Here is an 11,993-nt window from a genome sequence, read left to right on the forward strand (position 1 = left end):
ATCTGAACAGCACGCAATATCCGCTGTTATATAGAGAGCATGATTAGGCTTTGAAGATTTAAATAAAAGAATGCTATCTTACTCCTATGAGCTTATACAGAAATTTAACCTTGCATGTACATTGTAATCTAGAAAATTCGTGATCGACGTAAATTGAAACAAAACCTGTTTAAAAAGTTATTATAAATATTTTACTTGCTTAACAGTTTAATGTCATATGAATATGATATCGTCATTCTTGGTGGTAACGTTGTGATGCTCTAATACACACATAAGAAAATATTCTAAGTTTCTATTGAAGTTCAGAAGGTTTCCGAGTACAGATTCATTCCCTCGCCATTGGAGTTTCAACTGCTTGATAAGTAATTATGATAGGAAGAGAAAACGCACTTGATTATATGAATCAGATACATTACAATCTGAGATACCAACAATATTTACATGTAGCCGGATGGAAGATATTCATACTTATCACAAAACTAACGATGTGGGAAGCAAAAAGAATATTCCTGACAATTTTGTGTCATCCCTTTTACTCATTCTTATATGTAATTTATTATTATTTTTTTTCTTTAATTCGATGTTTTTATAATTCGTATTTATTTGTAAACGGAATGGTTTGTTGTTCAAGAAACCTTAATTTGTAAGTAAAATATATTACTTTTCGTCCAGCAAAGAACTTATATAAGTCTAAATAGAGTAAGTGTTATCGTGCTGAGTTAAGATTTACTAGTACCCTGTGGCTATTGTTATCATGTGTCCAACGTGAATTCCCGAGATTTTAGTTATACTTTCGGTCACCTACAGTAAGAATGGCATTGCAGCAAAATTATGTAATTATGTATTTTTCTATTATGTAATTAAATATATAACAATTTTACATATTAACTATATTTGGGGCTTCGTTGACTTGAGATGTCGAGACTAAAGCATGCTTAAAGATAAGATATTCCTTCTGAGTCAGTTAAAAAGACTGAAAATAAGGGAAAAAGATGTCACACAAAAAGATGTCACACAAAAAGAAAAAAAATGAAGCTCTACCAATATGAACTCCTACCAAAAAAAAAAAAAAAACACTGATGGCGTTGGTAATAAAGACTTAGGGTTAAACCAACATTGAATAGAAGCAATAAGACACATATTTGTCGAGGAATCAAACCAGTTTAAAGAAAAAGCTTTGACTTCTAAATCACATCTGAGTTTTTCTTTAGCATTTAATATACATGTTATTCCAACCGTGCTTATAGTGATACCCATACTCTGTCAACGGAAAGAAAACCGCCACAGAAGCAATGTGTCAAACTTGTCTGTGTTATAATTTAATACGTCAAAGGTATTCACCTGATTATAGGGTGAGTTGTGTTCAAAGACCATTTCCTACACACTCAGTTTTTATAAGGCACTGAAGTATGTCATTAGTGGAACGAAAAGTTTGCTCATTATATATGTTGTTATAGTCTAGTAACTTCTTCATCGGTATCGTTGTGCAATTCTGTAGACTTATATATTTTTGTTTGTTTGTGCTGCATCGTCATGACTCGACGATCCAATACCCATTAAGTTTGCGTATTCACATATATATAAATGAAGCCGACTCAACATTCATCTTGACAACAATAAAATTAAGCGTAAGAAGATTTAGTGTCTTTTTCTTAAGCTTGAACTTAAATGATAATTATACATAAATGTACAAATAAATATTTTTTTCAAAACTTTTAATGTACTCCATTACTAAGAGATTGATTTGCATTATTTATACCCAGAAATGACCGCAACATCAATGCCCAAAATCGATTGATTCGATATTTGTATTGACAAAAGAAACTTTTTCTTCCGTGATATTCCCTTAGCTCCTATCAACCACGCACCCAGGCATATCACCGAAGTCAAAGTGGTCGAATAGCTAGAACATTGCCTCGAGTGTTGAAAAACGCATTATGGCGTTAAATATAGACTATATTTACTCGTCGTTTGTCTAATTGCATCTGTTTTAGAATATTTTTAAAGTCGAGCAACGGGAATAATATATTTACGGTGCTTGAAGTTTGTTAAAGCGACGCATACGTCTCGTGCATAAGGGGGTATATGTATAGAATACACACGCTTATAGAAAAAGCTATTTCTAGTACCAAACGAATGTTTCTGTGTATACAAAAAGCGACGAGAGTGCCGAATTGAAAGCCAGGCTCATTTTGTTAGCCAGGCTCACATGGAAGAAGTTTTACATTGCCTATGTGGATGATCATAGAGGAAATTCGAAACAAATAGCCAGGTTTAACGTAATTATATATATGCATGTTGAAAGTGTTTGCATCATTATATCCCATTATATCATTAAGTACATTGTATCTATATGTATATCTAAGTAGTATCAAAAATTTATTCCATTCCTTGTTAGTACTATTCAATGGCGAAAAGGCAAAAGTTTGGAATTTATGTTGCATGCCGTACAATAGCTGGAGGTAATTCATCGAATTTCGGATGTAAAACTTTTTTTGTGTAACTGTTAATTCTTTTTTGGTTTTAATGGACGTTAAAAAATGTAAAACAAATAACCCAACCTGAAAGATTGCTTTTAGTTGTATTGCATATCTTACGATAGCGTATATGAAAAGAAACAATTTGAAGTGCGAGTGATATTAGAAGTTTAAAAAAACCTTTCCAAATGTAAAAAAAAAAACACACGAAAAAAGTCATTCTCTTCCGAGATTTAAGTGCCTAATTTGTGCATATTTTTTTACTCAACGTGCTCAATCTTCATAAGTGCTCAAAACGCAACATCTATTTATCAAGCCCTCAAGTAGCAGTGTAAATCTCAGTCGACTGTACATACTATAAAGTAGTCCATAAAAAAGTAGTTCCTAGGATGCATTATATATTTATTTGTGATTTAGCAAGTATATGCAAACTGGGTTTCATCTGAAAGCTTATCATGCCAGGTACACACTGAATAAAACAGTTTTTAACTCTGATGTAGAGAAAAAATATTAGAGTCTAGATCTTAAGCCCATAGATTTGTCAAATTTCCAAAACGAAAGTAGTATATTTACTACCTGTCTACTTTCACTTCACCGTTCTTTCTTTCTTAGAAACCATTAAAGGTATGCTGCACTTTTAATGAGAGATTCTTTAAAGGGTTCTCGCTATGATAAAATCTGTTAAAGATCATTTTAACAAACTTTAAAAAAGATTGTGACCTTGAAAATTGCTCAATTCAACAAAGAAAGTAATGCGACTCTTAATAGTGGTTTTACACCTCTAACATTGGTTACTCGGACTCCATTAAAAACTTGGGAGCATGGACCAGATGTAACGTAGGGTAAGCGTCCACTGCTTTTCTAGAAACACCCGCAACTTGCTCATAAAAAGTTACGTCTGGGGTAGACGAAAGAGGAAAAGATAACTATGACATGTTGAACAATCAGTTTTCATGGAGCATATGGATACACCGTAAAGATCCACGAGTTCATGATGACGACCATAAAACTTCTATAGTGATGATTCCGATCTTGTAGCAACATAATCCTGTCCCTGACGCCTAATTGTAAGAAGTCTAGCGCGATACAAAAAGTCTGCGTAGGTACGACAAGCTCTGGCATAACGTATCAGTTGTGATATGAAAACTCCATACGCAGGTGCTGAAGGGATGTTGCCACAGATGAAAGGGAAGTTGACAATTCTACATGAAGAGTGATTAAGTTTGTCGTAAATTTTGGTCAATAGTTTTCCTTTACTGTAGTATCCTTTATCTCAAGTTCTTTCGAGTAGATGCGTTGTATCAAGTCCCCAAAACTAGGATTATTTAACGATAGTACGTCATCAATATAGCAGAAAATGAGATTAAAGGATCTCAATCATTTTACAGTGATCTGAAATTGCCCTTTTTTTCATTTCGTTACACTTATGATGAAGAGAAGGCATGTAGGAGGCTATATTCATGTCAAATTGTCTTAATTGGTTGTATGAATCCATTACGTGCTTAAAATATTGATGTCCTGTAAAAATCTTCTTGTTCGTTATTTATAATAAACTTAAATGAACTTATTTATATGTGCAATTACTGCTGAACATCTCAAATATATTTTAAATAAATTTGCTAAATTGAAAGATGATTTTTGTTCTTGCTATATCAGCTAATTATGTTACAGTACCGTTTTAAATTGGTTTCAAGTTGATTTATAGTTTCCCGGATATTGTAGAATGAAAACGAAGGGAAAAAAGCGTTTGTTGATGTCAAATAAGTACAAATAAAAAGAGTAAATACTTTCAAAAGATCTTATCCTGAGTTGTCTATTATATTTAATTTATTTTAATGATAAAAAAGCACAAAATCTTTGGAATGAATATGTAAAGACCAGTATTCATAAGAACCAGCCAGATCACCAATAAGTCTACAGACGCAGAAGTTACACTCACCGTACCTCTCTACTTAATACCAACATAGTACACACTTAATTAATCAATTATATTGATTACTTACTCTTTGTATCCGACGTTAAGTCTCTGGTAATAGCCGTAACAAACCTAAGTACTACATAATCATGTTCAAGTCGCTATGTCTAGAAAAATGCTTCATTTGATAGACGAAAACAAAAAAAAATCCCAAAAACAAACAAAAACAAAACAAAAACAAAACAAAAACAAAAACAAAAACAAAACAAAACAAAACAAAACAAAAAATACTGTGAAAATACTCTTATTCATGGGAATCAATTTTTGTGGTTAAGGTGAAAATGATCAGTTCGCAAATTCTTATAGTAATCGAATTAAGTAAAAAAAAAATCAGCGTTTAGATGATTGGTATCTTTAAAGTTGAAGTTTAATAATTCAAACTATAAGAACTCAAAATAAGACATACATCTCTCTGAATTTTCTTTAAATCCCTTTCGTTTTTTTATATTATTTTCTATTGCTGATAATAATTGTTCAATATTTTCCTTGATTTTCTGTTCGATTTATTTCGACTTGTTTAAAGGCAAAAGTGTGAACAAAAGCCATCGAGAACAATTTTAATAAATTCCTTCAGCAAAAATATTTCTCCTATACATTTGGACTTTGAATTCCACTGTCAACCTTGAACCAGAACACACCCTGTTGGTTTACATTAGTCTTATTAATTATATCCGTCGAGAAATCTGTTCCATCACCAGGGAGACTATACTGAAAGCCCGTGGTATAAACAGCAAATCCCATCTGAAATATGTCTAGAATGATATAAGGCAGGTTTAACATATAAGATGGGAAGACGAATTTTCAAGAAAATACGTTTGGCGTCTTCCTCGATCATAACGGAATTTGGACTATTTATATGTGTGCCAAAATTGTCAAATTTGTTTGAACTACCAGTGATACTCAGCCATTGTCTGTACAATTGTGGATAAAGAGAAATGCTGAGTAGATTCTTTTAGTTTTTGCTCTGCTAATCATGTCGTTTTGAACTGAAATCAGTTCATTAATGGTTCTTAGGTCAAACGAAAAACAAAACAACACAAACGAAAATCAAAATAAAAGCTCTAAGCAAGTATTGGAATTTAGTATCTTGATATCAAAATAATAATACGCCAGTTTACGCTGGTATAAGGCTCCTTTCAGATTCGTCCTTATCAGGAACGTGTTGTCCTTCATCACATACACTCTACTCGAACTTATCTGAGGGGAATTTTAACTTCCTATTTCGATTTCGATAGTTTTGCTTTGAGTATTTCTTGTGTACAATTTGATAAGAGACCAACCCTGGAAACACATGTTCAGTAATATCTTAATAATTGGTATTTAAAAATATTCATCATATTTGGATTACTAAAAATGTCTTGCTAGCTTGCTTATTCAGATCTACGAGCGCTTATTAGTTTTCCACTGTGTGAGATTTTGTCTTGAAATTTATTTTGGTACTAATAAATTATCAGTGTAAAGACTAATCGTTGATTAAGGGAAACCTACCTGCTAGTTTCGAGTTGATAGGGGATAGAGAATACTTACACTGGCACGAACGGCATCAGTCCTGTTATACATGTTTCTCGTGAATGTGTTAATTCCGTCTGTGATAAAGATCGCTTGGAAGGTGTGAAAAGACTAGACAGAAATATCGTAAACTTAGTATAAACAAATACATTGAACATTGACATTTTCGCAAATAAACATGCTTCGCTATTTTTGCAGAATTCTTGCAGATGAAATGTTTCGCTATTTTCTTAGTAAGACCATTATAGATTTTACCAAAAGTTTCAAAATGAGAAAACGATACAAAATGTTAACATATGCTCTATGATGGTCAATGGAAAAAGCAATAGAGTGGGTGCTAGCTATTTTAGTTTGCAGTATCTTGATATTTGTGAAATGCATTCGCCCGAGATGACATTATTTTTATGCTTCTTAATTCAGATTTTTACCCGTGCATTATCAAGACTAAACTATAAGCATCAATATTATTTTTAATTTTGCATCACGTTTCAAAGTGTACCATGCTCTTTCATTTGTAGCTAGTTCTTTATTTGTTTAAAAACGACTTAACAGTTGGGACAAAACAAACAATTCTAAATGCGAGTGGTCGTAAAAATAAAACAACTGGATAAATTATCAAAGCATCGATGAAAAATACCATCAATCTGACTATATATTTTCACGCGAATAGATGTTTTTTGATCATGTTTCATCTACTTCCTGATCATTACAGAAACCAGATTTAATTGGCTACGCACAACTAATATAATATTTTAGGGCATTAAAACATGTCTCCCATTAACATACATTTTATTGTAAAACAATATCACACATTTTGTTCAATGTTTAAAAAAAGCTGAAAAAGTTACTGGTCTTTTTCAAATTCTACACGTTAAATGACTATGACATTATTGTTAGAATGTTTTCTTTTATTTATTTCTTACCCCAACATAGGCAATATGGGAAACATTAACATATGATATTTGGAACATCCATGTGCCAGTAAAATTCATGTTGAAAAACTTTTCCACGTCTTGAGATAATTTGTTCAAAACACAGACATCCTGGGAGAAAGTGTAGGACACATCGCCTGTGTTTGTATTCATGAAACTAAAATATATGAAGACCCTGGCTCCATTTGACAGTTGTAAAAAACCATGACTGGACATCTAATGAAGAAAAACAATTACTTTACTACACAACCACAATACAAGAACGATCAAGTAAAGCAACAACACGAAAAGCTACATTACACTTTTTTATATGATCCCTTCTGAATAATATTACTATGTTTTATCAATGGGCTAGCTTATATTTGATTTCAGATTACGATATTGGGCTTAATTTCAGTGCTAAATGGTTCCATATGCCCATGTGCTCTTCATATGGCATTTTTGTAACCAGGTAAACCGTTTATATGGATTTAAAGAACGAATCGAAACGATCGGGATAAATTTTTACACTTTAGATAAAAAATGTAAAGTGTCATTAGAATTTCTGTTGTTTCTAATCCTAGAAAAAAATGCCTCAAAGGCATTTGAAACATCGAACATAGACTTGATAAATAACATTGCAGAATTTCCCTAGTATATATTTTATATTTTATTTCATTCCATTCTTTTACCAAGCGACCTTAAGATTCTCAGACACTCTTTTCCAAGATATTAATTACTCTGATATTCAGGTACATAATCCGAGTATCAGTTGGTTTTCTATACGTTTTTAGTTTTCGTCATAGTCTTATAAAGAATAATCAGGTACATATGGTCATCTATCTTATGACAGAGTATACTCATTATCTTATAAAATTAGTTCGATAATGTCTCTAAAAATAGATTTAACTAGTGATTGTTCAATGACGCAATTTTAATATGTGTTGAACTGTACATTTATTTCTGTCTTTACCGTTATGACGTACTTCTACGATATTTACTGTTTCGTTGATAAAGGGAAAAGATGTATTAATGGTTCTGTGTAGGGAATAAAGTCCTCCTGGAACTAGAAATGAAAAAAACACATGGGCGCCAATTTAATTTATAGCAAGATTTATTGATAGAAAAATATAACATGACATCATATTTTCTCTGCCTTGATTGAAGTTACAGACCGTCAAGGACAACCATTTAACATTTAATTCAAAACATGAAGAGATGTTTTTCGGTAATACACTAATGTTACTCTAAACTTCACAGCTAATGAGCTAAATCTTACCATCCGTAAGACACGGAATAATTCGATAGAAACCATGTGAAACAGAATGTACTAGCAGTAAAATGGTTTAAACAAAGAATACTGGAGTTCAATGCAACGCCTTCCCGATTGCATCGAATATTTTACGTGATTTAAAGGACTGTGTCTTACTCATACATCACGTGATTGTTTTAGAGTTTTTAAATTACAGAGTATTTCACATCTTAGTGGTCGAACACATCGCAGCAACCACAGTGTCGACGGAATACGTGTAATTTTATTTACACGAAATACATTATCGTGTCATATGTATGTGATGAAACCTGTATTTACCGAATCCTCAATAAACCGAAAAACATGTCTGAAGAAGACACCTTTCAAATTTGAACGTTTTGAAACAGATAAAACGAACGCCATATAAAAGAACAAATTTTTAAAGGATAAAGAGGATTTAACTAAACAGATTCCACTGTTTATTCATTATCATCTGCTGACATTATTCGTTTAAATTTTCGCCTTTCTTTTTTAACTTTTACAGGGAAAACCTTTCCGACATCCGTCGACAGTTTGAGACAAATTATCATTTTTAAATTCTAATGAGTACATGTTCAACCTAAACCCAAACAGCATTTCATCAAATTTTACAATGCTTTGTCAATAAGCATCGAGTCTAATGTGTTATAACAAGGCTCGAAATGTAAATATATGTTGTTAGGGGGCACATTAAAAAATATATAAATGAAAAACAATGTGACTGTTAGATATTTTAAAAGGTTTCCAAACTAACCCAATAATAAATACAAATATAAAAAAGACGAAAAAACTTTCTGATTGGTTGGCTTTCGTTGTGGAATTAAGTTATCGTGTATGCGTATAACCTTCTTTTGGTACTGTGACGTCATTAACGATAGATATAACTTATTTCATCACTTTTCTTTTCGATTACGTCTTGGGTAAAATAAATACTTTTGCATAAAATATAAATTTCTTGATAGGTAAATATCAATAATTTATTCTGTTTTCATTAGCCTGGTATGATAGCTACTTTCACAATTGAAAACTCAAGTTGTGGATTTAAAAAATGTGTCCTTATCTCACGAAGATGAACTCATCTAGTAAATGCTTTTCATGTTTTATGATTTCAGAATCATAATTCATATTGCATTACAAACTTTCACAGCTACAGTTTGGAAAATATCATTCTCAATTAAAAAAATAGAATTTTCAAGGCGTAAATATAAATATCAATATAAATTCGACACACTGTTGATGTACAATGGAATGAAAATGTAACAAAAGTTTTGTTTGTCCATTTGATGCAGGCAAATAATCAAGTTAAATGCTAGTCATTAAAGAACATACATGTATACACGTATCTCTACATAAAGAAATATGCTACAAGACCCACATTTGTTTGTTTATGGTTTGTTTGTTCTTTGTTATTTTTTTTCTTTCTCTCTAAAGGTCAGCACTTATTGACAATGTCTCTTAATCATGTGTGAGTTGTGACAATGACAACAACATAACAGACGCACTAATTATGTCGTTAAATCGGAGACAGATATTCCAAAAACTCTATAATGCCATTTTAAAACAGTGATATACCTCATTTTCATGATATAATTCAAATACATAATTACTTTTACAAGGTGTCCCACAATCTTTACATTCAGTCGACTCCCCCAGACATTGTTGGCCTTCATTTTGTGGTGACGGATTTGTACATAATCTAGATCTATTCTTCGATCCAAGACCACAACCGGAAGTAACGGAGCAGCCTGACCAATTTCCAAACGGTGTCCAACCTCCGTCAATTGCTGGTTGATAGTAAGCAATATATACATTTCTGTTTTTTTATCATTGTTTTTGAAATTTAACTCCCTTAAATACTTAAGTATTTCGTTTTAAACTGTTTCATAATGCGTATGTTTATTTCTACATCATTCACTTATGCTATCTCTTAGAACATATTATTAGGGTGAAAAATTATGTTAACATACATTATAAGGTGTGAGATATTTGTATATATAAACAATGTGCATGTACAAAATGTAATTTGAATAAATTTAACCCAAACGTTCCCTCGAATTTTTATTATTGAGTTTTCAGTGAAAATATGTTTATGCCAACGATACGCACGAAAACATTGTTTTTTTGCATGACCGTTTGTTAGACTTTACTCATGTGTCAGCCTCTTGTCATGAAAGGAAGATATACATGTAATTTCAATAAGAAAAACAAGAGGCTCCCAGGAGCCTGAATCGCTCATCTGGTTAATATTTTGCCTTTCAAGGGCAGTAACTCTAACAAGAAGTTCGCCGACAATTTTGACTCCATTATAACTTTGGTATGACTTATCATGAGGACCATTTCATCAATCAGACGTTTCATTCAATCTATTATAGTTTTCAAGATATTGACTGAAAACTGCAAAAAAAAAGTTTGTTTTGCCTTTCAAGGGCAATAACTCTTATATGAAGTCGTCTGACAACTTTGGTCCCTGGAGACTTTTGTAGGCCTTATAATAGGATGATTTCAGTAATCGAACGTTTCATTCTATCTATCATAGTTTTCAAGATACAGGCTGAAAACTGTAAAAATTGTCATTTGTCACCTTTCAAGGGCAATAACTCTTAGATGGAGTCGTCTGAAAACTTTGATCCCATTAAGACTTTTGTAGGCCTTCTAATAAGGATATTTCAGCAGTTGAAAGATATTGGCCAAACCTAACGGTTTTGGATATACTACTGTACTGTTATATTTTTAGTAAAGGCTGCAATGTTTTTAACCAATCAAAAATCCAAACGGTCATTTTTTAAGGATACCCTAAAAAACAAAATATCAACTTTCATTGAATTCTGTAGAGTAGTTTTTGAGGAGAAGATGTTTGAAAGTAATAACATCAAAAACAGCAAAAAGGGCAAAAACTCCAACATGGGCCAACAGATTTTCACCAACATTTGACCACAGATAGATCTCATCATACTGAATACTTTTATCCCGTAAGAATTTGGTTAAACCTAACAGTTTGGGATAAATGCAAAAATCTGCTGTCTGACCTTTATCTTCTATTTTTTAGTAACGGCGGCCATGTTTTTTAACCGATCAAAAGTCCAAAAGGTCATTTTGTGCAGGATACTCTGAGGAACAATCATTATAAGTTCATGCAAATATCTTAAGTAGTTTCAGAGGAGAAGATGTTTGAAAAATTATTACCGGTGACGACAAAGGACGACGACGACGATGACGGGCGCCATGTGATGGCAATAGCTCACATGGCCTATGGCTAGATGAGCTAAAAATAACGGTTTTCGATTGATTTTGTAAAGTCACTAACTTATAAATATCTATAAATACATGTAAATATATTGAACTCTTTTGGAACGCTTACAAGCAGTAGGTTTACATCGTGTTGGTCTGAGATCCTTTGCATTGACAGCAAGCATTAAGATTAGTAGCACTAGTGGTTTGTGCATCTTAAACCTTAGAAAAAAAAGTAAATTTTTAATTACTTATTGTTTAAATCAAATCTGGCATTTAATTTTCATTAGAAGTGAACTATTTTCTTCCTTGTGTTTTCCATGAAATGTTCATATGAGAATTACGCTGTTGAAAAATGAAAATGTATATTTCAAACATACAAGTCATAGCACAAACGTTGAAAAATATGTACTTAATGTCATTTGTGATTTTTTTCTACATTTATCTGTAGGTCAGCGGCATATATCAAGGTTACTGCTTACTGTGTCTTATTTACAATTGAAATACAGTGAATTCATCAGACACGTAAGATACAGATATTTATAATATGGAGCTGAAAGTGCTATTGATAAATAAATGGTCAATTGCACCACACTAGTTTA

At 32.1% G+C, this 11,993-nt stretch overlaps 1 protein-coding gene across 1 annotated transcript; it reads right to left on the bottom strand.

Annotated features, from left to right (window-relative positions):
- Positions 1 to 4,999: 4,999 nt before the first annotated feature.
- Positions 5,000 to 7,920, bottom strand: LOC148619419 (sushi, nidogen and EGF-like domain-containing protein 1). Its single transcript, XM_088576930.1, has 4 exons — positions 7,859 to 7,920; positions 6,885 to 7,109; positions 5,980 to 6,072; positions 5,000 to 5,193 (listed from the first exon to the last, which is right to left on the bottom strand). The coding sequence occupies exons 2-4, from the start codon at positions 7,107 to 7,109 to the stop codon at positions 5,041 to 5,043; spliced, it is 471 nt and encodes a 156-aa protein (XP_088433056.1). The 5' UTR covers positions 7,859 to 7,920; the 3' UTR covers positions 5,000 to 5,040.
- Between the last annotated feature and the right edge of the window lie 4,073 nt (positions 7,921 to 11,993).

The sequence above is a fragment of the Perna viridis genome, chromosome 4 (genome assembly GCF_037379345.1).
Source record: "Perna viridis isolate PV_CMFRI_1.1 ecotype Kerala chromosome 4, ASM3737934v1, whole genome shotgun sequence".
Classification (NCBI taxonomy): domain Eukaryota; kingdom Metazoa; phylum Mollusca; class Bivalvia; order Mytilida; family Mytilidae; genus Perna; species Perna viridis.

Bases quoted from the DNA above. Each gene is read 5' to 3' on its own strand.
- LOC148619419 (XM_088576930.1), bottom strand. From the start codon at position 7,109: ATGTCCAGTCATGGTTTTTTACAACTGTCAAATGGAGCCAGGGTCTTC. The intron at 6,073-6,884 runs GTAAGAAATAAA...ATTTCTGTCTAG, and splicing joins CCCATATTGCCTATGTTGGG to TCTTTTCACACCTTCCAAGC. The intron at 5,194-5,979 runs GTAAGTATTCTC...GACATATTTCAG, and splicing joins CTGATGCCGTTCGTGCCAGT to ATGGGATTTGCTGTTTATAC.